This window comes from Vulpes lagopus, chromosome 10, assembly GCF_018345385.1.
Source record: "Vulpes lagopus strain Blue_001 chromosome 10, ASM1834538v1, whole genome shotgun sequence".
Lineage (NCBI taxonomy): Eukaryota > Metazoa > Chordata > Mammalia > Carnivora > Canidae > Vulpes > Vulpes lagopus.
Window position 1 is genome coordinate 59163499 of NC_054833.1, and position 25698 is coordinate 59189196.

The 25698-nt window shown below is 46.2% G+C and overlaps 1 protein-coding gene across 17 annotated transcripts in view; it reads left to right on the forward strand.

The window, feature by feature from the left end:
* Positions 1-23124, forward strand: part of CNTROB (centrobin, centriole duplication and spindle assembly protein) — a 37760-nt gene extending 14636 nt beyond the window's left edge. For 7 of the 17 annotated variants that reach the window (XM_041770994.1, XM_041770991.1, XM_041770995.1 and 4 more), the window contains exons 2-19: positions 978-1062; positions 1291-1372; positions 1831-1987; positions 3091-3207; positions 3430-3546; positions 3873-3971; positions 4964-5200; positions 5524-5670; positions 17925-18058; positions 18611-18736; positions 18887-19049; positions 19921-20179; positions 21133-21269; positions 21524-21584; positions 21757-21924; positions 22068-22200; positions 22610-22745; positions 22917-23124. In XM_041770994.1, the coding sequence (XP_041626928.1) occupies positions 1002-1062; positions 1291-1372; positions 1831-1987; positions 3091-3207; positions 3430-3546; positions 3873-3971; positions 4964-5200; positions 5524-5670; positions 17925-18058; positions 18611-18736; positions 18887-19049; positions 19921-20179; positions 21133-21269; positions 21524-21584; positions 21757-21924; positions 22068-22200; positions 22610-22745; positions 22917-23042 (2460 nt within the window). In that variant the 5' untranslated portion in view covers positions 978-1001 and the 3' untranslated portion in view covers positions 23043-23124. Of the gene's footprint in view, positions 1-13; positions 1067-1290; positions 1373-1830; positions 1988-3090; positions 3208-3429; positions 3547-3872; positions 3972-4963; positions 5201-5523; positions 5671-17924; positions 18059-18610; positions 18737-18886; positions 19050-19920; positions 20180-21132; positions 21270-21523; positions 21585-21756; positions 21925-22067; positions 22201-22609; positions 22746-22916 lie in introns of those variants that run through there. The other 10 variants (XM_041770984.1, XM_041770997.1, XM_041770990.1 and 7 more) reach the window with 8 other exon arrangements.
* The last annotated feature ends 2574 nt before the right edge of the window (positions 23125-25698 follow it).

A 25698-nucleotide genomic window follows, 5' to 3' on the forward strand; every position in this document is an offset into this window, starting at 1 on the left:
TGTGTCTTGGGGACTTCTAGGATCTTGGAATTGGAGGTGATAAAAAATTTGCTGAGATTTGAACTCCTATTGTTGGATTTCAATTCCTTTTAACTACGGAGTGTTCTTTGTGCTTGTTCCTGGGAACAAAATGTTTATGAGGGAGGAAGTGTCCTGGGATGCCATAATCTGAAAAATGGTGAAACTTCTAGGGTTTTTTGGTCAGAGACACCTGCACCATGGGGGACAGATTACTGTGCTTTGATTGGGACTTGGGCACCAAGTGAGGATAAGGTTTCTTCAGCTCAAGGGGGGGAACTAGGTTCTTAGGGGTAGCAAAATATGCTAAAATCCTTCCAGCTCAAAGCTAGTTTGATTATATGATTTTCAGTTTGGTATTGTCAATCATTAAAATACGGTCTAATCGATGTCACATGTTAGAGATTGGTTATTAGCGTTGGGTAGAAAAAGTGTCGTAAACAATTTGAAGACTGCATAGGTCTTCCAGAGTTTGAAAAACCGATAGCCATGGACTGTACAGTCTTCAGACAAGATACTTACTCTCTAGTCGGCGAGGATCTTCATCAGGCTTGTCTTATTGTACCCCGTTAATTTACTTACACTATTTGTGTGGCTTCTTTTTTTTTTTTTTTTTAAGATTTTATTTATTCATGAGAGACACACACAGAGAGAGAGGCAGAGGCAGAGGGAGAAGCAGGCTCCCTGCAGGAAGCCCAATGCAGGACTCGATCCCAGGTCTCCAGGATCATGCCCTGGGCTGAAGGCTCAAACATTGAGCCACCCAGGCATCCCTTGTCTGGCTTCTGTAGACGTTTGAGTTTCAACCCTTGCTGAGCCAGTTCTGGCTTTCTGGGCTTTCCCAGGTGCTGGAGTAAAAACTCTTGTATTTTAGAGGGTACCAGATGTCATGTACCCTGGCAGTCAGTAGAACATAGATCATTCAGGTTGCATCCGATTTTCATGTTGCTTTTTCCTAGGATGGTTCCAGGCATATCTTTGAGATGGAAAGTGTTCGAGGTCAACTCCAGAGCATGCTCCAAACCTCACGTGTTACAGCCTATCGTGAGTTAACTCATTCTCTGTAAAGAAGAACCCAGATTTAAGGGGTGGGAGAAGGTGGAGAAAGAAAGACATTGGAGACAAGAGAGTTTAGGAGGAAAGGCTCCAGGAAGAGGGACTGGAGGAGCGGGTGAAGGAGAAAGGAAGGCCCTCTCCTCCCTTCACCTTCAAGTGGTCCCTCTTCTTATCCTTAACTGACCCTGGCTGTGGGGTCCCTGTGGCTGCATGCAGGGGATCCCATCACTCCAGGTCCTGGCTCAGAAAGGCGAGAAGAGGACTCCTTTGACAGTGACAGCACAGCCACCTTGCTTAAGTGAGTTCCCTTTAGGGTTCTGCTAACTTGCTTGCTTGCTTTCTTGGAAAGCCAATTGTTCTCTTCCCTAGTTCTCTCTTTACTGCTCTTCTACCTCTTAGGGACCTAAGGTGCTTGTGCTTTAGTTTTCATTTTCATCCTTTCTTTCCCATCTTCTGCCTCCTTTACTCCTTCAGGAACATGGGCATCTGATGCCTACTACCTGGCTTCCTCCCAACCTCTAGTCCATCTTTCTCCAGAAGAGTTGGCTTGTTTCTGCTAAGACTTTCACTGCGGGGATTGTGGTATACAGGAAGGAGCACTCTAGAGTGAATCACAGAACCTGAGTGCTGTCTAGCTCTAAGACTGGGCAAGTCTCTTGCTCTGAGTTTCCATCTCCTCATTGTTAAAATGTCACAGTTGGACTAGGGGCTCTCGAAAGCTTTCCCACCCTGATATTCTCTGCCTGATTTGCTCAGCACTCGGCCCCTGCAAGACTTATCTCCATCTAGCTCAGCTCAAGCCCTGGAGGAGTTGTTTCCCCGCTACACCAGTCTTCGGCCAGGGCCCCCACTCAATCCTCCGGATCTCCAGGGCCTGAGAGATGCACTGGATTCCGAGCATACCCGTCGCAAGGTGAGTTACCAAAGCTTCCTTTTGAAAGCAGCAAAGATTAGAAATAGGCTGGGTGCTGGGAAGGGCTGAGGGTTGAGGGCCTGCAAGCTGAGACTTTGCTCAGATGGCTCTTCAGGGTGGTCGACTTTGAAATCCCATCGAAGAGGCACACCTCTCCTCCAGGTGTTCATTCTGGGCACTCTGGTGTTTCCTTCATATAGGTAATCACCGTCTGGTATATCTTGTCTGCTTCTCTAAAATCTAAGCTCCCTGAGGGTCAGACCTTATTTTGTTCAGCACTGTCTTCCTAAGGTCTAGAATGTGCCTAACACAAAGAAACATTCCAGAAGCATGTGTTGTGTCTTGAATGAACAACAAGCTGTGCTGGCTTGTGTGAAGGCTTTATAGCTACTGGTGACATTATCTCTGCAAACCTCAGCTCATCTGAAGGGGGCAGAGAGGCAGACTGGGCAGGGGAAAGATTACAGTCATTGGCTGTGTTGTCACTTTGGGAACCATCTCTTTATCTATTTTAAACTGCTTGGACCTAAATGAAAGGCTTTCTCCTTTCTCCTTGCCGTGTTTCACTATGTGAGCTTCTTAGGTATGAGTCATTTCCCATTCTTTGCAATGTGGGCTGTTGAGCTCCTGCCAAAAGGTTCGTGGACGGACACCTGGGTGGCTCAGTGTTTGAGCATCTGCCTTTGGCTCAGGTCGTGATCCTGGGGTCCTGGGATCAAATCTCATATCTGGCTCCTCACAGGGAGCCTGCTTTTCCCTCTGCCTATGTCTCTGCTTCTCTCTCTGTCTCTCTCATGAATAAATAAATAAAATCTTTTAAAAAAAGAAGAAAAAGGTTCATGGAAATTTTTCTCAGGATATCCAGAGGAGGAAAGAGCCTGAAAGCCAAGCCCCTGTCTCCTGAGCTGTAGAGGAAGGTGTCAGAGGTCTCAGGCCTCTAATTTCCCGCTCCAAAAATCTTGATTATTCTTCTACAAACCTGTTCTGTTCTTGGGTCCTAGGCTTCCTGTCTCCAGCCCATGTTCGCCTAAAGGAGCTGGAAGGTTTGATGCCTTGGTCAGATTAGGGATGGTAACACCCAGACTTCCCATCCTTCTTCCCAGCATTGTGAGCACCATATTCAGAGCCTACAGACCCGAGTGCTGGAGCTTCAACAACAGTTAGCTGTGGCTGTGACTGCTGACCGCAAGAAAGATATCATGATCGAACAATTGGACAAGGTGCCAGGGTAGCAGAATGTGGGTGGGTCTCTCCTTGGGGCGGGACGCCAAAGAATAGTAAATGGGGGATGGCCAACCAGCATTTCTTTGTTCACGCTAGGAGCTAGGGTACAGGGTGGGTTTATTGACTACTGGGAGAAAGTGGCTGTTGACCCCGCCCCTAGGGGCAGAAAGAGGGCAAAACAACTATTTTGAAATTCCCTATGACTTTCCTCTCCTGAGACCCTGGCCCGTGTCGTGGAAGGCTGGAACCGTCACGAAGCTGAGCGGGCAGAGGTGCTTCGGGGGCTCCAGGAGGAACGCCAGGCAGCTGAAATCACCAGAAGCAAGCAGCAGGAGGTGGGCAACCTGGATCAGATGGCATAGAACCTAGTCACAGATTGGTAGAGGGAAGGGAGTCCAAATAGCTCCGAAATAGATTGAGCTCAGCCTTGCAGTTGCTGGCCTGGTCATTCTCCCGTTTTCCCCTCACTATTTTTGCTGCCAGACTTGCATCATTGATGTCTTTCCAGATTTCCCCACACCACTTAGTCTTCTCTGTGGCCCCTAAGTCATTGAGTTAGGTCTCACTTTTAAAATATATATATATCGCTAATGCTTATTGAAGTATAACCTGCAGGGATTTTCCTCTCTTCCTGTGTCCTGTGCCCCCCTGTCTCTGAAAGACAGTAACCCACCTTGAGCAAAGCCTTTCCGAGGCCGTGGAGGCCCTGAATCGTGAGCAGGAAAGTGCCAGACTGCAACAGCGGGAAAAAGAGACACTGGTGAGGATGCCAGGCTGGTTCATTCCAGTAGAGGCCACTAACTAATTCTACAGGACTGTGGCCCATTGGTGGGTTGTGGGAACCGCGCCAGGGGAGTGTTTCCCAAAGTGTATCCCTTAGAACACTTGTTCTGCTAGATCTTCTGCAAACAAGGCTCTGAGAGACTGCAAATCATTTCCTAATTAGAATCATCTGGGGGATCATTTTAAGATGTAGATTTGGGGAACTAATCACCAGGGGTTTTGATTCAGTAGATCTATTGTGGGGCTGGGGAGGTTAAATATTTTCAGCAGCCTCCTGGGTGATTGTGTGCAGCCAGGTTTGGGAACTCTGGACCAGGGCAGAGCCCGAAAAGTTATGGGATGAGACTCAGGCTTCTTATTGCTGAAATGATAAGGTGATTACCCATACGATTAGTAGCCGGGTTTGGAACTCAGTTGTTTTTTTGTTTTTGTTTTTGTTTTTGTTTTTTTGGAACTCAGTTGTATGCATGATGCATGCTTGCTCCACGCGTGCTGGCACTTGTCGTCTTAGCAGGCTTTATCCAACAGCACCGATGATGGTTGCTGGTTGGCTAGTACATGATCGGAGGCTGGGTTTTCTAGTCTTTGTGCATCTTCTTTTGATGATGATTGTGACAGCTATTTTGTATTGAGCACTTACTATGTGCCAGACACTGTGCTAATTGCTTTCTGTACACTCTTTATTTTAATCCTCAAAATGTAGGCCCTAGATATTATGCCAATATCTCAGGTAAAGATGTGTGCCTAAGAACATAGTGACAGCTGGGATTCAAACCGATTCAAACAATTTGAACACAGAGGTACCTAATTCTGGAACAGAAGTTCCTGTTTACTATGTTACAATCCTGGGGGCTTGTCAACTGCTATGTTCTCAGAGGACCTGACTCTCAGCGGGTACACTGTATGCGGGTGAGGGAGCCGATTGCTGGTCGTTTGAGGGCTTGCTGAGAATCTTGGTTTTCCCTGTAGGAGGAGGAAAGGCAAGCTCTGAGCCTGAGCTTGGAGCTGGAGCAGCAGCGGTGCCGGGCTCTGCAGGAGGAACTGGACGAGGCTCGGGCTGGGCAGCTCAGTGAGCATCGACAGTTGGAGACACTGAAGCTGGCTCTCGAGGAGGAGCGGCAGGCCTGGGTTCAGCAAGAGCGCCAGATGGAGGGGCGCTATGGGGCCCTGCAGGAGGAGGTGCAGGCTCAGTTAGAAAAGGAGAAGGTATCAGAGTGGCCATTGGGGAATGGGGAACAAATGAAGGGCATAATAATGGAATGAAATGGGATGTCCAAATATGGCGGGTAGGGGGCTGGTCTGGAGAGTGGAGAACGATTTGTGGGGGACGAGGTAGAGAGTGCTGGGCCAGCAGGAAGGGCTATACACAGAAGGCGGAAGAGTGAGATTAACCAGAGATGAGCTAATAGTCAAACTTGAAGAAGGAGAGAAGCAGTGCGGGTTTTAGGGCATGGGAGGATGACTTGGGGAATGGAGGTAACGGGAGACAGGAAACAAGGCCTGTACTTATGCTTGATTTCCCTCGTCAGGAGAACACCCAGAGGGAGGCCCAGGCAGTGCGGGAGGCCCAGAAGCAGCTAGTGCTGGTGCAGTCAGAGGTGCGACGGCTAGAGGGGGAACTGGATACAGCTCGGAGAGAGAGAGACGCCCTGCAGCTGGAAATGAGCTTGGTGCAGGTCAGGTGGTGACAGGCACCTGAGGTTGCCTTCCTGGTGAGGACAAGTAGGCCTGAGGCACCCTTTGGGAGTCATGGCAGTCACTCCCAGTTTCAGCTAGAATTTTGACTCCTAAAGGCTTCTGCTTTTACAGGAGCCCCCCTCCCTTATCCATGGGGTGGGGGGTACAATTCCCAAAACCATTTGCAGTACTAAACCCTATATATACCACATGTTTTCTGTATGTGTGCGCCTATGGTAAAGGTTAATTTATAAGTTATTCAAAGTAAGAGGTTAACGATAACTTGTTGTGAACTTGAATCCTTATAGCAACAAATTATAATAAGTTATGTGAATGAGGTCTTGCTCAACACATCTTAATGTCCTGCGCTCACTCATCTTCTAGTGAGGATGTGAGATGGGGAAGTGCCTGAAGGGTGGGATGCAGGAAGTGAGGGGCACAGGTGTGTGACAGCCTTAGGGTGCTACTGACCTTCCGACAATATGTCAGAAGGGGGATTGCCTGCTTCCAGACCACCGTTGATTGTGGATAACTGAAACTGCCAAGAGCAAAACTGTGGAGAGAGGAATACAGTGTGTATAAAACATGGTACTAAGGGCACAGTGAGGGGCACCAGGGTGGCTCAGTGGTTGAGCATCTGCCTTCGGCTCAGGTCATGATCCCGGGGTCCTGGGATCAAGTCCCACATTGAGTTCCTCAGAGGGAGCCTGCTTTTCTCTCTGCCTATGTCTCTGCCTCTTTCTCTGTCTCTCATAAATGAATAAATAAAATTTAAAATAATAATAAAAAAAAGAATGTATGTGCTAGGCAACTCCCCATATAGCTACTGGGCTCCTCATCAGCCAGGACTATTCCTAGCTCCCAAAACAGCACTTACTCAGTGGGGCCATTGAGTAGACTCAGTGAACACACGCACACAGCAAGCACCAGTCCAGAGGGCTCATGCACTGCTATGGAACTGTACTAAACATCTTTTCCCTTGGTTCGTGAGAAATTAGTTTCCGTGCATTCAGTCCGCCAATTCAGTGTGCTAGGTGAAAAGTAAAAGTGTGTTTTTCCAAACACTGACCTCACTAACCCAGAACCTGGGTGCATTTCCTTCCATTGATCATTAATTAATAAGGAAAGTCACTCAGGTTGACTTGTTCTGAGAACCTCATCAGTGTGCCCCCCCACCCCCTTTTAAAAGAGCCACCCAGATGTCCCTAGCACACACATTCTTGAAGTAGTATGATAGGTGATAAGTTGATGGACAGGAGAACTACTCTTGACTCGATGTCATCTTCCTAGTGAGGTCTCCCCCCAACCACACTGAATGAAATCTGTAACCTCTGACAATCCCCGTTCCCCTTCCCTGTTTGATTCTCCTAACGTACTACATTCTGTACCTTTTAAAATCTGGTGTATTTTTTGAAGGCAAAGATTTTTGTCTGTTCATTATTGAATCCCACAATAGTCCCTGGCTTTAGTGTCATTCGTGTCATAAATTTCTTATTGCTCTTTCCATTATCTGAAGGGAGGTGTTGATGTTTCCAACTGTTACTATAGAACTGTCCATGTCTCCCTTCAAGTCTGGCTGTTTTTTCTTCAGATGTTTGGGGGTTTTGTTAGATACATAGAAGTTTATATTGTTATATCTTCTTGATACAACCTTTTCTGGCTTAAAATCTATTTTGTCTAATGATAATTTAGCCCCCACCCTAGCTCTCCTGGGTTGCTGTTTGCATGGGCTGACTTTTTTCATCCTTTTACTTAACAGGCTTTTGTTTCTTTGTATCTAAAGTGAATTGCTTGTCAACAACATACAGGTGGATCATATTTTGTTTTGTTGTTTAATCCATTCTGCCAATTTCTTACTTTTAGTTGGAGAGTTTAATCCTACTATATTTAAAGTAATTACTGGTAAAGAGGGACTTATTTCTGCCATTTAACTATTTGTTTTCTGTATGTCTTACTTGTTTTTGTTTTTCATTTGCTCCATTACTGTCTTTTGGGGGTATTTCATCAATATTTTGTGTACCGCTTTTGATTCTCTTCGTTTTTCCTTTTCTGTACATTTTCAAAGTTATTTTCTTAATGATTATCCTAAGATTACAATTAACATCTTAAAGTGACAATAACGTAGTTTGAATGATACTAGCTTTAGTTTCAGTAGCATACAACCACTAATCCTATGTATCAGTGTTCCTCTGCTTTCATAGTGTTACTGATGCAGATTTACCATTACTGTTTTGTGCATCTACCATTTATATCCTATAGAAAAAAGGAAGTTATAAATTGAAAATACAGTAATAGACATTTGTATTTACCTTATTTGTGTTTTTATTTCTTCATATGGCTTCATAAGGTGCTTCTCCCTTGCTCCTTTCTTTGTGTTTGTCTTTAACAAAAAAACTAATTTATTTGAGAGAGAGGGAGAGGGAGAGAGAGAGAGAGAGAGAGAGAATGAGAATGCACGCCAGCCGGGGGAGGAGCAGATGGAGAGAGACAAGCCGACTTTGTGCTGAGCACAGAGCCCAGTGCAGAGCTGGAGCCTGACGCAAGTTTGATCCCATGACCCTGAGATCATGACATGAGCCAAAATCAAGAGTAGGCCACTTAACCTACTGAGCCACTCAGGCTCCCCTTGGTGTTTGGCTTTTGACACTATGACTATGATGTGTTGTACTGTGGATCTCCTTGGGTTTATTCTGCTTAGAGATTGTTGAGTTTTGGAGATGGGTAGATTTATGTCTTTTATCAAATTTGGGAAGTTTCTGTCTGTTTTTTCCGTTACTTTTTCCTGTTCTTTTTTTTTTTTTTTCAATTTTTATTTATTTATGATAGTCACACACAGAGAGAGAGAGGCAGAGACACAGGCAGAGGGAGAAGCAGGCTCCATGCACCAGGAGCCCAACGTGGGATTCGATCCCGGGTCTCCAGGATCGCGCCCTGGGCCAAAGGCAGACGCCAAACCGCTGCGCCACCCAGGGATCCCTCTTTTTTCTGTTCTCTGTTCTTTTTCTTTCTCTTGTCAATCTGAGACTTCCTTAGTGCATCGGTTGGTATGATGTCTCACAGGTCCTTCAGGTTCTATTCGTTTTCCTTGATTTTTTTATTTTATTTTTTTCTTATTGGGTTGGATAATTTCTTTGGCTTATCCTCAAGTACATTGGCCTTTTCTTCCTGCTGAAATCTGCCATTGAGCCCCTTTAGTGAATTTTTAAAATAGTCTTTATTTTTTAGAGCAGTTTTTCGTTCAGAGCAAAAGTGAGCAGAAGGTACAGAGATTTCCCATATACCCCCTACCTCCACAGATACATAGCTGTCCCCATTACCAACATCCCCACTGGAGTAGTATGTTTGTTACAGTTGATAAACGTACATTGACACGTCATTATCACCTGGAGTCCATTAGGGTTCCTCTTGGTTTTGTACATTTTGTGGGTTTGGACAAATTTATAATGACATGTATCCACCTTTATAGTGTCACACTTAGTTTCACTGCCTTAAAAATCCTTTATGCACTGCCTGTTCATCCCTTCTTCCTTCTGACACCTGGCCACCGCTGATCTTTTTACTGTCACCATAGTTTTGCCTTTTCTAGAATGTCATGTAGTTGGAATCCTACAGTACATAGCCTTTTCAGACTGGCTTCTTACACTTAGTAATATGCATTTAAGTTTCCTCCATGTCTTTTCATGGCTTGATAGCTCATTGCTTTTCAGTGTTAAGTAATATTCCACTGTCTGGATGTGCCATAGTTTATTTATCCATACGTCTACTGAAGGACATCTTGGTTTCTTCTAACTTATGTCAGTTAAGAATGAAGCTGCTAGGGACGCCTAGGTGGCTCAGTGGTTTGGCGCCTGCCTTCAGCCCAGGGTATGATCCTGGAGACCCAGGATCGAGTCCTGCGTTGGGCTTACTGCATGGAACCTGTTTCTCTGCCTCTCTCTCTGTATCTCTCATGAATTAAAAAAAAAAAAAAAAAAAGGATAAAGCTGTTATAAACATCCTTGTGCAGGTGTTGGTGTGGACCTCAGTTCTAACTCCTTTGGGTAAATACCAAGGACCGTGGTTGCTACATCATATGGTAAGAGTACATTTTGTTTTGTAAGAAACCACCACAGTGTCTTCCAGAGGGGCAGTACCATTTTCATTCCTATCAGCAATGAATGAGCGTTCCTCTTGCTGCACTTTCTCCAATGTTTGTTGTGGTCAGTGTTCTAGATTTTGGTTATTTCAATAGGGCTATGTTGCAAAATGGGGGTATATAGTGGTATCTAGTGAAATTTTCATGTTGTCAATTATACTGTACAGCTCCAGAATTTCTCCTTGGTTCTTTTTTACAATTTACGTCTCTATTGATATTTTTTTATTTGTTCAAACATTATTCTGATTTCATTTAGTTTGTTGTCCAAATCACTCATTGAGCATATTTAAGACTGTTGATTTAATGTCTCTGATTGGTAATCCCAGTGTCTGGGCTTCCACGGGAAATGTTCTTGTCAAATTCTCTTTTTTCCTTATTTTATTTTATTTCTTTTAAGATTTACTTTTTTAAGCACTCTCCACACCTAACATGGAACTCAAACTCACAACCGCAAGATCAAGAGTTGCATCTACTGACTGAGTCAGCCAGGTGCTCCTAGTTCTCTTTTTCCTTTGAGTCATATTTTGTTTTGATGTTTTATAGTTTGTTGTTGAGAACTAGACATGTTATGTATTATAATATAATTACAGAAATGATATTTTCTCTCTCCTTGGGTTTCTTTTGATGGCTACAGTCATCCATTTGTATAGTGACTTTTTCAACTGTTTTTGCAAAATCTGTTTCTTGTTGTATGTGGTGACTGACATTTCTGTTCTGTTTTCTCTGATTAGCCTGGAAGTTGACAGAGATTTCCTTCAATGTCTGAATTCCTCTCCCAAATAAGTATATATGTCTCTTTAAATCTTATGATTGATGCCACCAGGGAAGCTTCTGCAGTGGCCCCAAACAAAGGTGCTAGTTTGCTCTGGTTCCTCAGGGAACTGCCAAATTGACCAAAACACCCAATCCCATGTTTTTAGAGGAGAGAGTCTTTACTGCCCACCCCTGCTTTAGCCAGCCCCTCTGGTTTCCAGGGCTACCATTGTCAGGGCTGTGGAGGGATGCAGGAATGGAAGCAGACTGCCATACATAGCTCTATACCAAAGTCCAGCAGCCTCTGCCTTCATCAAGCACCCTCCTGGTCGTCTCAGTGTCTGATCAAGTTCCAGAATTCCCAAATAGTGGGTTTTGATATTTTTCCACCAGCTTAATGGATATTTCAGGAGAAGGACTAACCCCTGCAATTTCCTGTCTTGCCATTTTCTGTGATGTGACTATTTTAAATTGTTTTAATAAAAAAAAAAACCATAAAACATTATTGATACTGTTCTCTAAAGTCAATATTCTTTAGGAGTATCTACAGAATTTGCTGTTTTCTTTGCTGTTCTAGCCTTCTTTGAACTCAGACCTTCCCGGTGAGATCTTTTTCTTAATGGAAAAATCTCTTATTCATGTATATATGTATGTACATACGTTTTTGGTTATTAGTTTAGTTTGAAAACGTTTTTAGGGAGATGCCTGGATAGCTCAGTGGTTGAGTGTCTCTGCCTTCTCTCCTGGGATCCGGGATCAAGTCCCACATCGGGTTGCCTGCAGGGAGCCTGCTTCTCCCTCTGCTTTTGTCTCTGCGTCTCTCTGTGTGTCTCTCATGAATAAATAAATAAATCCTTAAAGTTTTTTAGGGGTACCTGGGTGGCTTAGTCTGTTAAGTATCTGACCCTTGATCTTGACTCAGGTCCTGATCTCAGGGTCATGAGTTCAAGCCCTATATTGGGCTCATGCTGGGTGTGGAGCCTACTCAATTAATTTAAAAAATTTTTAGTTTTAAAAAATAAAAGAATATATTTCACATTCATTTTTTTAAAGATTTATTTTTATTTATTAGAGAAAATGCATGGGGGAGGGGCGGAGGGAGAGAATCTTGAAGCAGACACCCCACTGAGTACGGAGTCCAATGTCGGGGGTCAGTCTCACAATCCTGAGATCATGACTGAAGCTGAAACCAAGAGTTGGATGCCCAACCACCTGAGCAACCCAGGCACTCCATATTTCACATTCATTTTTTTTTTTTAAGATTTTATTTATTCATTCATGAGAGATACAGAGAGAGAGAGAGGCAGAGACACAGGCAGAGGGAGAAGCAGGCTCCATGCAGGGAGCCTGATGTGGGACTCAATCTTGGGGCTCCAAGATCATGCCTTGACACTAAAGGCAGACGCTCAACCACTGAGCCCCCCGGGTGTCCCTCACATTCATTTTTGAAGTAGTTCCTGGACATGGAATGCTAGGTTGGTAGTTATTTTAACATATGGAAAATGTCATCCTGATGTTCATTATTACTGTTGAGAAATCAGCTATCACTGGACTATTCTTGCTTTTAAATTTTTCTCTTTGTAATTTTTATGTTTTTAACTGGATGCCCTTAATATGAATTTTTTTTTAATAATTTTTTTTGGATTCAATTGGCTTCTTGAATCAGTGTGGTATCTTTGATCAGTTCTAGAAAATTCTGTCATTATCTTTGCATATTGCCTCAGCTCCATTGTCATTGTCATCTCTTTCTGGAATCCAGTTAAGTGTACCTTTACCTTTTTTCTGTATCTTTGCTGCCGTTTTTTCCCTCATCTTTTCTGTTTTCATACTTACTCTGGATAACTTCCTATCTTCCAGTTCATTAATTCTGTGTTCAGTTTTGTCTATTTTTCTAGCCACTGACTGGATTTTTAATTGTATTTATTGTATTTTTTTCATTTTATAAGGTACTATATTTATTTTATTTTTTTAATTTTTTAAAAGATTTTATTTATTTATTCATGAGAGACACACACACACAGAGAGGTAGAGACACAGGCAGAGGGAGAAGCAGGCTCCATGCAGGGAGCCTGACGTGGGACTCGACCCTGGGTCTCCAGAATCACACCCTGGACTGAAGGCAGCACTAAGTCGCTGAGCCACCCAGGCTGCCCACTATTTTTATTTTTTAAATCTTGCTTTTTCATAGTTTGTTTTCTGATATTTTCATGTTTGTCTTTGATCGCTTTAGTGTTATTACTTACAGATGATAATTTTATGTAAAATGTTTGATGATCCTTTTTTGCTATCTCTTGTTTTTACCAGTTCCCATAGAGTCTACTTTCCTTAGGCCCTATTTCTTTCTTTTTTCTTTTAAGTAGGCTCCATATGCAACGTGGGGCTTAAACTCAAGACCCTGAGATCAAAAAAAAAAAAAAAAAAAAAAAAGACCCTGAGATCAAGAATTGCATGGTTTACTGACTGAACCAGCTAGACACCCCCAGGTTCTGTGTATATCAGATTGTGTGCTACACTCTGTATTTGAAAAATTATAGGAATAAATTGACGCCTACAGTGAAAGTACTTTACTCCAGAGAAGATTTGCTTTTATCAGGCCCTGAAAGATACTACAAGACCAGGATTTAAAGCAAATTTTCAGGGATTGGGATTCTTCTATTATTAAAGCTGAGCTTTAATTTTGTCTAGGCTATTGTACTTCTGGTTCACCTTCCATCCTGAGGGTAAGGATATTAGCCCTAATTTATGGTGGAGAGGGTCTCTGGTTAGACTTTCCAACCTGTATGGGCCCTGGCCTTTGATTTCTGTTCATGTGCCCTTGAAAGACAGTCCAAACAAGGGTTTTAACTTTCTAGGGTAGGCAGATACCCCTATGGCAAAAGTGGCTTTCTACCATGGTTGTTAACCTAGCTGAGCCCCCATGTTTCCTTTGCTCTGGCCTAATAATTCCATATGGTTCTGTTAACTCTTTGGTGCTTTTTAGGAAAATTTATATATATATATATACATATATATATTTAAATCTATATTAAAAATATTTAATTCAGGGTTGCCTGGGTGGCTCAGTCAGTTGAGCATCCAACTGTTGATCTCAGTTCAGGTCTTGATCTCAGGATCATCAATTCAGGTCCCGTGTTGGGCTACATGCTGGTTGTGGAGCCTACTTAAAAGGAATAATAAAATAGGGGTACCTGGCTCAGTGGTTGAGCATCCACCTTCAGCTCAGGTCACAATCCCAGGGTCCTGGGATCAAATCCTGTATTGGGCTCCCCACAGGGAGCCTGCTTCTCCCTCTTCCTGTGTCTCTGCTAATAAAAAATATTTGTTTTGGTTCAGCAGGAGAGTTAATCTGAACAACTTTACCTGCCAGTATTAGAAACATGAAGATGTACTGCCTCTCTTCTTATACTCTAAAGTAGTTTGTACATTTGGATTTCATGTGTTTCTTGAATATTTGATATTTGACTACCAGTTTTGCTTCTTTACTGTTTATGGAAACATTTAGGTTTTCTGTTTCTTCTTGAATTATTTTTGGCACTCTTTATCTGTTTATCCATCCAGTCTAAATTTTCTAATTTACTGACTTAAAATTGTACGTAATTTTATTTTTTAATGTTCATGGCATCATTTCTACTTCTATTTGTTCCTGATACTATTCTTTTGTTCATTTGTCTCTTTTTAAAACCATCTTAGTTGTAGTTGTTGATTTCCTGAGCTATCTTCAAACATTTATGGTTTTTCAATTTACTTTTTGAGTTTTTGTGTGTGTTATGTATGTGTTTTTTAAAGACTTTATTAGAGAGAGCGAGCGCATGTGAGTGCAAGCTCGGGAAGGGACAGAGGGAGAGAGAATCTTAAGCAGACTCTGAGCTCAGCTGGAGCCCGATGCGGGGCTCGATCTCAAAACCCTGAGATCATGACCTGATCGAAAATCAAGAGTCAGCTGCTTGACCCACTAAGCTGCTGAGGTGCCCCTCTATTTACATTTTTATTGTTGATTTATAGCTTAACTTTGTGATTAAAAAGCATGGTCTTTTCAAAAAAGAATTGCTGATGTGTATTCCGCACAACTTTTTGTATTGAAATAGTTCTGTGTTAACAAAATGTTGCATGAATAGTATAATGAATGACATTTTTTTTTACAAATGACAGATTCACCAGTTGACATTTTTGACATTTTGCAACATTTGTGTTTTGTCTGGCTGCACCTCCCTGTCCCTCTCTCTCTCTTCCCCAAGCCCCATCACTGTACAGTTTTCTTGTAGACATGAGAGAATGTTTTTTGTTTGTTTGTTTTAGATTTTATTTATTTATTCATGAGAGACACAGAGAGAGAGGCAGAGACACAGGCAGAGGGAGAAGCAGGCTCCATGCAGGGAACCCGACGTGGGACTCAATTCCGGGTCTCCAGGATCACACCCTGGGCCAAAGGTGGCGCTAAACCACTGAGCCACCCAGGCTGCCCGATAATATGTTATTCTTATTACATAAATTCTTTGAACTTTTTTGAGACTTATTTTTTGTTCTAATATGTGGTCCATTTTTCTAAGTGTTTCACGTGTGCTTGAAAGTATGTAATTTATAGTTGGGTGAAGTTTTGTGTATGTGTCTATTTGTACATGTCTAGTTTGTTAATTTTGCTGTTTAAATCATTGTTTCCTTATTGGTATTTTTCTTTAAAATCTCATTGAATTTGGTTTTTTTATTCCTCCTGTAGTCTATCAGTTTTTGCTTTATACATTTTAAGGCTGTTGTTAAGAGCATATAAATTTTTAAATTGCTATATCTTTGCTGGTAAATTGAATGTTTTATCCATATGAGGTGACTCTTTTTATCTTTACCTTAAAGTCTAATTTTGCCTAATAGTATATTATAATGTTATAAGACTTCTATCAGCCTTTTTAAAAAATATTTTTTCTAAGTCTTTTCCTTAAAGTAGAGCTTTCCTGGTGAATATGGTCGGATCTGTGTTTTAACTTTAGGTTTCATTTTGTCTTACCTATTTAATGTTTATTTTCCTTTCCTTTCTTGTCATCTTTTAGATTCATTACTTTTTTCCCTCATTTTCTTTCTTTGTCAGCTATTTTTAAAGCCACAAACTTGGTTTCTATTTGTTTAGGGGCTCCTTTAGGAATTATAACACTCATACTTCAAAGTGAATTTATTGGAGGTAAATACCATGGACGAAGAAGGGAGCCAGTACCAACATTTTTGGGTGATTCCCAAAGAAGTTTTAAGAGTATATTTAAGATATAAAGTTATCTATGAGGCAAGTTTGAATAATACAGTGGTAAAAGTATTGATTACCTTGTTAGCACACGCCTTTGTGTGTGTCCTTTCAGGACCTTTTCATTTGAGTTTGTGGGTTGCTGCTTTATTTTTTTTTTAAGATTTATTTATTTGTGAGAGGGAACAAGTGGGGGGGGAGGGTCAGAGGCAGAGGGAGAGAGAATACCAAGTAGAGCGTACGGAGTGCAGAGCCTGATGTGGGGCTCGATCCCAGGACCCTGAGATCATGACCTGAGCTGAAACCAAGAGTCAAATGCTTAACTGACTGAGCCACACAAGTGCCCCTGGGGGTTGCTGCTTTAAAAAACTATACATTTGCTGCAACTTGTCATTGTTACCTCTTAATAGAAACATCTTTTCATGTCCAGTATGCCCAGTACATGTAGGTAGATGTACATTGTGGATTTTTAAGAATTGTTTAATGTTGGACACCTGAGTGCCTCAGTGGTTGAGCATCCGCCTTTGGCTCAGGTCATGATCCTGGGGTCCTGGGATCTAGTCCCACATCAGGTTCCTTGTAGGGAGCCTGCTTCTCCCTCTGCCTGTGTCTCTGCCTCTCTCTCTCTGTCTCTCATGAATAAATAAAGTCTTTTAAAAAAAAAAGAATTTGTATAATGTTGCAGTGAATGGGTGAATCATAGTTTTCTTAAGCATTTTCCTTTCCATGAGAAATGTACACTGACACCAGTTTTTTTACACTATTAAAAGCAGTGCTGCAGTGAGCATCATTGTACATAAATCTTCAGTGCCACTTCTGTAGGATAGATTCCATAAAGTGCCATTGCCGGCTCAGAGGGACTTTTGCATTAGGAGAATTTAGGTAATGAGCTGTCGAGAGCAGTCAATATCAGGAAACAGCAGTTAGAATGGGGCTGGGGTGGGAGGAAATGGGGAAAGCTTGTTCGGTGGGGAAAGAGTTTTAATTTTATAAGATGAAAAGTCGTGGAGATCTGCACAATAATGTGAATACGGTTAACACTACTCAACTGTACACTTAAAAGTGGTTAAGAAGGAGCACCTGGGTGGCTCAGTTGGTTAAGCATCTGCCTTCGGCTCAGGTCATGATCTCAGGGTCCTGGGATCAAGTCCTGCCTCTGGCTCCCTGCTCAGTGGGGAGTCTGCTTCTCCCTCTCCCTCTGCCCTTCCCCCTGCTCATGCACGCTCATGTGCTCTCTCTCTCTCTCTCTCTCTCTCTCTCTCTCTGTCTATATCTATATCTATAAATCTGTCTTTCTCAAATAAATAAAATCTTTAATACTGAATTACCATGGTGTAGTGAGTGGAGGAATAAATTCAGGAGATGTTAAGGAAGTAGGATGGAATGACCCATTCCTTGGAAGATGGAAAGAAGTCGGAGTCAAGAGTAACACAGGGTTTCAGATAGCCTGAATGTTTCAGTTGAGAGCAGTGCCATGAACTAAGGTGAGAAATATAATAGGAGGAAAAGATTCAAGATTCAGAAACCAAATGAGCTCAACTTGGAACGTGTTTTATTCGAAGCGTATCCAAGTACACTTCTTCACTAGGCTTCTGGGCATGTGGACTTAAAGCCTGGAGGACGAAAGGTCCAGCTAAAGAGAGATACTTAGAAAGCATTTTAAGGTGTAAGTGGTAAGAAAAGACATGGCCTAAATGCTACACATTTATTATCCACGTGTCAGAGCAGTGACTTGGAATGTTAGCACGGAGTCAGAAAGGAGACCAAGGACAGAGCTCAAGCATGAGCAGTTGGAGGAAGAGCAGTGGGCTGGGGCCGGGGAGCAGTAGGCACAAGGTCGCAGGGGTTGGTGTGGGTGGTAGGTGTTGCAGGGGAATCCCCTGAGAGAGAGACTGAGATCATCACTGAAATTTAGAAATTGAGTTTTCCATCGTGAACTCCTATTAGGGGAAATCAGGTTCTGGTGAGTTGCAGAAGGGCTACAAGGTGAGAAAGAAGAGACGGCAATGCAGCCCTATCCTGCATCAGGAGGGGTCAGAGACACTAGCTCAGCACCAGCTGTGCCTCAGGCCCTCATGGCCTCCATCCTCTGCGCAGCCCAAGTTGGACTGAGCAGATAGCTCACCTCCCTTTACTCCCAGGCCCGGTACGAGAGCCAGCGGATCCAGATGGAGTCAGAGCTGGCTGTACAACTGGAGCAGCGGGTGACAGAGCGGCTGGCGCAGGCTCAGGAGAGCAGCCTGCGGCAAGCAGCCTCTCTGCGGGAGCATCACAGGTACTTGGCACTCATTGTATCCTGCTTCTCTGTGGCTGCAGAACAGCAGCGCCACCCACACGTGTCCTCGTCCCCTTGCCACTTTCCAGCCTCCTGGCTCCCATCAGCCAGGACCCGAGTCTCCTCGAGGGAGAGTGTCCCTGGGTGCACACGGAGAGCCGCGAGTGCCTGGGCATGTCTATCCCCTGGGGGCCAGCCCTTAACCTGTAACTCATGGGTGCATATAAATCTCCAGCTCCCTTGTATTGATGGGGACAGTGCTGAGCTATGACCTGTACCATTCCCTTCCCTTCCCATCCCCTCTCCCATACCAGCTTTTTCTGGAAATGCCTCTTGAATGAATCACTTATCCCATAGTTCCTCACCCCAGTCTCTTCCCCCAGGGTAGCCTGTCCTAAGTCACCAGCTCTGTCCCTGTTTCCTGATGAAATCGCTGTGCTTTTGGCCTGGCTGGCTGGCTCTCTCGCTGTCACATGCACGCATTCTGGCTCTTTGCATTTGATGACTTTTGTTTCCAGATTCAGTCCTCCTCCCTCACCTGTGTCCTCTCAGGAAGCAGCTGCAGGACCTGAACGGACAACACCAGCAGGAACTGTCCACCCAGTTGGCCCAGTTTAAGGTGGAGATGGCTGAGCGAGAGGAAAGGCAGCAGCAGGTGGCCCAGGAGTATGAGCTCAGGTAGGCCTCTGCCTGTTCTCTGCACGGAGCCCACTCTGAGAGTGGCCAAGGGCTGCCTGCCCACAGCCTGCGGAGGCCCTGGCACTGTGCCAGGTTTCACACGTCTGCTCCCTCCAAGGCTATCCACCCCCTCTCCCGTCTTTGCTTCAGACTGGCCCGGGAGCAAGCGCGGGTGCGGGACCTGCAGAGCGGACAGCAGCAGCTAGAGGAACAGCGGGCAGAGCTGGTGGAGCGGCTCCAGGCCATGCTGCACGCCCACTGGGAGGAGGCCAACCAGCTGCTCAGCGCCACCATCTTGCCTTCTAACCCCCCGGTAGGCATCGCCCCCCGCCCCCCCCCAGCTCAGCTGGTCCTAAGTTCAGTTCTCATACCTGCATTGGGGTCGGGGGGAACAACCCCGTGTACTTGCTCCAAGAGCACCCTCATCCCAGGAAGTCTCTGTTGTGGTCACAGCTCACCCAGGCTGGTGCTGGCACTAGGCACAGCTCTCCTGCCGCAGCCTGAGAGGTGGTAAGGGATAGCTTGCCCCAGGTTCTGCTGCGCAGCAAGGGCCGAGAACTGTTCCATCCTGCCCTGGCACACTTATGTTGGCAGCTTTCCCTTCCTCTTTGTAATTATGAGATTGTTACTTTAAGCTAAAATATTTTTTGGAATGGGTGATAACACACACGTGGTCAAAAAAGAAATTTGAACAGTTCAAAAAGGTGTAATCTTCTCACTGCCCCGCAGTCTCTGGGCCCTCTCCCTGGAAGCACCCGCTGGTGCTCGAGCTTCAGGTGTGGCCCTGGCCCCCAGCCGTCGCCTCCTGTATGTGGTTTTGTGACTTGTCCGACTTGTCGTTTGACCAGGTGTTTATTGGTGGACGTCAGAGTCGCTCTCTGTATTTTGTTGCTACACACGGTGCTGAAATAAATAGCATTCACACCTGTCTTCATGCAAGCATCTCTGTACAGCTTCTGGAAATGGAATTGTAAGGTCAAAAATAAGCATTTCAAAAATGGATAGCAATGTGATAGGCGTCACCAAATCCCCTTCTAAGGACTCTGTGCTAATTTGTAACATTGTACTTGGAATCCCAGTGTCTGTACCGTGTGTGTGTGTGTGTGTGTGTGTGTGCGCGCGCGTGTGCGTGCGCTCGCGCACAAGGGTGTTGATCCTCCTTCCTGCCTCCATCCTCTGCCCAGGTTCCGACCACCAGCCCTGCCAGCCCTGGGCCGCAGGACCTAGAGAAGGGGGAGAGGAAGCTCTGGACTCTGCCTCCCGTGGCCGTGGCCCTGAAACCCGTACTGCAGCAGAGCCGGGAAGCTGGCGAAGAGTTGCCTGGAGGGCCACAGGTTCTTTGCAGCTCCTCCCCAGATCTCAGCCTCCTGCTGGGCCCCACTTTCCAGAGCCAACACGCCTTCCAGCCCCTGGAGCCAAAGCCAGGCCTCACCTCATCTTCTGGTAACGGGACAGACATCACTGGGGTTCCTGGCACACACACTGACAGGCTCCCTCTTACCGAGGTTCCTTTCTGCCTGGGACTTAAGCAATTAGTTTCCCAGATGTCTTATTGACCAGAAGGTGCAACGGGCAGAGATCCACTCATGTTAGTTCAAATAGGGAGCAAGAGCTCATGGGGATCCGACGTCACTGGGCTTCATGAGAACCGGCGTTGAGACCCAAGCGCTCTCCAGAACTGGTCTTGAGCCAGGTGGGCCCTCTGCCTCTCGCTGCACAGCTCCTTCCTCTGGTAGACCAGCACTCTCTCTTAGGCTCTTGCTCTCCTAAGCTGGGTTGGCATGTGGGTTTGACCAGCTGTGACCCTGGCTCCAGCCGATACCCTAGACAACCATATAGAGATGTTGATGTCTCTGTGCCTTGGGTCCGTCAAGGAGAGGTGACCTGGCAGGTTGGTAACTATTCCTTGGATCGGCCACCCTTGGGTGCGGTGGCTTTCCCTGGCTCCTTCAGCTGGGGCTTGGGTGGATAGCGGTGTTCTGTGTGGTGCAAACATGACAACCCAGGTCCAGTGAAGAATGAGGGAAGAATTACATCACAATTTTAAATTTAAAAATTATGTAGTAATAACTAAGAAGGATGATTGCGTGTTCTGGTAAAGGCCAGACTGTCTGTTAATCCCAAGCCAGTCCAAGTATCTATTTCTGTTCATTAGGGAGTTTGTGGTGGGATTTCTTAGAGTCTGAGCACCACAGCCTTTCCCTTGTGTCCACACTTCTCAGAGCTCAGTTGTGCTACCTGCCAGCCACCTCTGCTGCTGTGAACTCTGACCCTCCCTTTCTCCCAGCTGGGATTCCCTCCTGTATTTCACAGGCCCCTTCCCTGGGCGTTTAGGGAGTTGATTAGTGGAGGACTCCCCTCCCTTGCAGCACATGCAGCCCTGTGTCACTTTCCAGCTGGGGCCTTCCACCCTGACCACAGGCCCGAGCGGCCATTCCCTGAGGAAGATCTTGGATCCTACGGGGAAAGCTTCCTAAAGCAGGGGCTGCCGCCCCCTACCCAGCTCGAGGGCCTCAAGCATTTTTTGCACCAGGTGAGAGAGGGCCCACTTGTCGTACCTCGCACCTTCTTCCCTTCTTCATTTTCTCCTCCAGGAGTCCAGGGTGCCAGCTGCACCCCCTTCCAGGACAGGGCTTCTCTCCCAGTTGGCCTGAGTCCTGTCTCCTAAGTGCCTTCTGGACCTTCGGTGGCTAACCCTCACCTTACTTCCTTGGCCTCTGCCTGCCTCCCAGACCCAGGTCTTCTTCCTTATCAGCTCTTAGGGAACCTTATGTTTTGTTCCCCCAGCTCCTGCAGACGGTACCCCAGAACAGCGAGGGCCCCCCTGTTGATCTGCCCCCTAAGTCTGGTGAGTGCCAGCTCCAAAGAGGATTGGACCTAGGCATGGAGAAGGTGAGAGCTGGTTATCAGGATGGACTTTGGGGAGCTGGCCAACATCATAGAGCCTAAGGAAGGCTGGGTGGTGGGGTGTCCTTAGTTCTTGCCCGTTTCCTGATTCTTCCATGTCTTTCCCTTTCTAGGTCTGGCTGTCCCATCCTGGGAGGAAGCCCCGCCAGTGCTGCACCTCCCACCCCCTGTTCATAAAACGAAAGTGCCCCTAGCCATGGCGTCTAGTCTTTTTCGGGGGCATGAGCTTCCGTCAAGCCACTCCCAGAGCAGCGGTCCCAGTGGCGGCTCCCCGGAGAGGGGTACGTGGGCCAGGGCTACCCAGGACACAAAGAGGGCAGGTTGTGGGTGCAGAGCCAGGACCTGGGACTGAAGGCCCCTCTGGGTTCCTGGGGAGGCAGAGCCAGGGCCCCAGCATGACCGGCCTTTCGCATGCGCCCCTCAGGTGGAGATGGGCCAGCTCCCACAGGACAGCTGATGGACGTGTCTCAGCTGCTGCGACTGTACCAGGCACGGGGCTGGGGGGCACTGCCTGCCGAGGACCTGCTGCTTTACCTGAAGAGGCAGGACCAGGGCAGGTACTGGCCTGGAGGGAGAGGGAGAGGGCCAGACGGACAGGGTCTAGGGTCTGGCCCATGGGTGGGCCCAGCTCAGGCAGGAGGAGAGGCCCGGGTGTGGTTCCCGAGAAGCATCTGTTGTCCTTTTCGGGGGAGGAAAGCACAAGTGAGCAGTGGGCCCAGGGCCTCCTCCCTCCCTCCGTCACTGGCTGCTCCCACCTTTGTCTGGTCTCTTCCTTTCTGTTGTCTTCTCTTCACCTGTAAACGCCACCTCCATGCCTGTAGGTTCTGCTTTAGTTTTCTCCTCTCTGCCCCGCAGCTCAGAACCCACAACGTAGGACTGTGACCTCTTAGCATAGCCCACTAGTGAGTCCACCAGTGGCTCCTCATGTTTGATCCGCAGGTCTGTCTCTTTTGTTCCTCCTCTCAGGAGACAGATGGGGAGTGGGGTGGGAGGCAGCTCCCCATCCTCATCCCTCGGTTTGTGTGGCAGGATGGACGGCCAAGGGGATAATGTCCCCAGAAGGAACACAGACTCTCGCTTGGGTGAGATCCCCCGGAAAGAGGTGAGGGATAGTGGGGCAGGGACGGGGGCATGGTGGGGGCCCATTCTCTGTTGCCTGACCCCTTGCTTCCTGTGTACCTTGGGTAGCATGGTCTCTCCTCTGCTTGTTGACTGCTCAGGTGCCTTTCTCCCCTGGCAGGGACACTGACTCTCCCTCCTCTTCTCACCTCAGATCCCCTCCCAGGCGCTCCCTCGCCGCCTGGCTCCAGCCCCTAAGACTGAAAAACCTCCAGCTCGCAGGAAAGGTGGGCACTCTGGCCCTAGTAGCACGAGAAGTCGAGGTGGCATCTGGAGATGAGCCCCCTTTGCCCTTCCTACTCTTTTTCTTTTTCTTTTTTTTTTTCCTACTCTTTTTCTTTTAATAAATACTTGAGAATCTGTGTTCAAGTCTCTGACTCCTAGGAATCTGAAAAGATGGAGATTTTTCTAGGAAACGACTTTGTAAAGAAACCTTATTCTGTTTTGAGTATGTTTTTTTTTATATGTTTTGTGTTCCTGTTTTTTATTCTGTGGAAAAGACACGAATGCCTCCAAGAAAAGAACACCCCTGGCTAGTTTTTTTTTTTTTTTAATTTTTATTTATTTATGATAGTCACAGAGAGAGAGAGAGAGAGAGAGGCAGAGACACAGGCAGAGGGAGAAGCAGGCTCCATGCACCGGGAGCCCGACATGGGATTCGATCCCGGGTCTCCAGGATCACGCCCTGGGCCAAAGGCAGGTGCCAAACCACTGCGCCACCCAGGGATCCCGCCTGGCTAGGTTTTGAAGAAAATACCGCCCCTGGCTAGGTTTGAGAAGTTCCACTGAGCTAAGGTTCAGTGTTTCAAGAGCAGAGCACACAGTGATTAGCCGTGGCTGGTGGAGGTATTATGGATGATCCTAATTTTCTTCATACGTTTCTGTATTTCCACATTTTCTAAAACAAGTATGTATTACTTAATAATTGGAAAAATCCTGTAATAAAAGATAAATTATTGTATAAAGAGTTTATGTAAAAATTTGATTGTCGGGGAGATTATTGGTTTTCAGGAGCCAGTAAAGCCTGCGGATTGCATGGGTAGGATGCTGACTGGCCTCATGCTCCAGCCAGCAGACTTGCTGCGGTGGTAAAACATGGGTCTGAGACTAGACTGCTGGCCAGGAAAAAAAAAAAAAAAGCCATCATTACAAAACCCACCATCCTCATACCAAAGTGAATAAGGAAACACCAGTTGAGAACTGGCCCATGTGCGAAGCTGAGGAAGGCTCCAGGATCACAGCACAAACACTGAACACCAGTGAGTACAGTTGGGGTCCAGCTGCAGGACGACACTCTGGGACCCACACTGGCTCCAGCCCAGAGCCCATGGAGCCCAGAGCTACAAATGGCTTGGTTAGCACCAGAACAGACGCGATAGCATGCAATAGAACACGATAGAACCCATCACACGGGTTCGTTATCAGTGAATGTATGGGTCTTGTTTCCCGCCACCGTGAAGTCACCTTCTAGCCCCCAAGAGGAGGGAAAAGGAGATGTGAGTGCCCAGGACCAGCTCTGGCCAGGACAGCTTGGCCCACAGTGCCTATGCTCAGGGCTGGTCCCTCTGGCGGAGAAACAGAGGGCCTCTCTGGCCACACTCCAAGCCCCGTCTGTCTCTCTACCCACCTAGGAAAACTTTTACTTTGCTTTTTTTTTTTTTTAACCTCAAGTGCATAAAACCGATCTGAACAAGCTCTGTGATTTGTGGCATTCTGTCACCATGGGCAAGAGATCATTTTGTGCCATTTTGAAAAGTTGGTAAAATGAACACTGAGTCTCACCTCGTTTCCTGGGTCTCAACCTGCCACCATCCGTCAACATGACCCTGCATTTTTCTTGACGTGAAGGATGGTCTGCAGAATGCTGCCCAGCTCTCCAGAACGAAATCAGAATGGGGCACAGTGCTGATTTAACCATTTTGTGAGCTAACTCACGTCAGTTTTTTAAAAATGTATATTAAAAGCCTGTTTCTTCACTGAAGACCAGCAATGAGGGGCTGGGGAGCAGGAGAAAACCCACAGACAAGCAGCACCCTCGCTTTTTCCTTCCATAATCATCCTGGAAATATTCTAAGAGGGGAAGAAATGAAAGATGTTGAGTTCTAGAAAGGCCCACACACAGAGAGGGGGTGGGTGCAGGCTTTCAGTCAGTTTCCACTTAGTGTGGATGGAGTGTGACATGGGACCCTGTCCACCAAGAATCCCCATAGCCACCAGAGGGTGCGCGTGGGGGGGTTCCAGCAGGGAAATCTGTTGGGGTGAATACTAAGCCCCACAACCAAGAAATCCAGCTGTATGCTGGCTCTGGAGCAAAGTGTAAGTTCCCTGGAAATGGTCCAGAGCAGCAGGTGTCTGGTCCTGCTCCACTTGGTCACCCAGGGTCCCAGGCTCCTTGTCCCTCTGCTCTGCCTCCTTCTAGATCAGTGTCATTTGTGTTGTCGAAGCAAGATGGTTGTCACATGGGACTCCCAGTTGGCAAGAGGTGGGGAAGATCCAGGCCTGATGTTTTGAGAACCAAGTTTGGAAATGCCAAGCATCAAGCGCTTGCTTATGTTTCATTGCCAAGACCCGAGTCACATGGCCACACACGACCACAGGAGACTCAGAAGTGTGGCTGGGCTGGCCTCCATGCTTGCAGGCCTACCTCTGGGAGGATGCAAGAAGGAAGGAAGAAGGTAGGATGGATTTGGAGCGGACAGTGTGCCCTATCGGGCGTGGCACTTCGGAGACGGTGACAACAGTTGCTGAGAAGTGCATGCCAGTCATCAGTACTAAGTTGCAGCCAAAGGAACAACTCACCGGGCATGTGTACATATTCCTAAGCTTTCAGGTGCCTCCAGTGTCCCCAAGGAGCAATGGAAACTTCCCTCGTGCTCCACTGGTGGGGAGCCCAGGAGAGGGTCAGCAGGCCCCTTTGGGAAACATTTTGGCTTTAT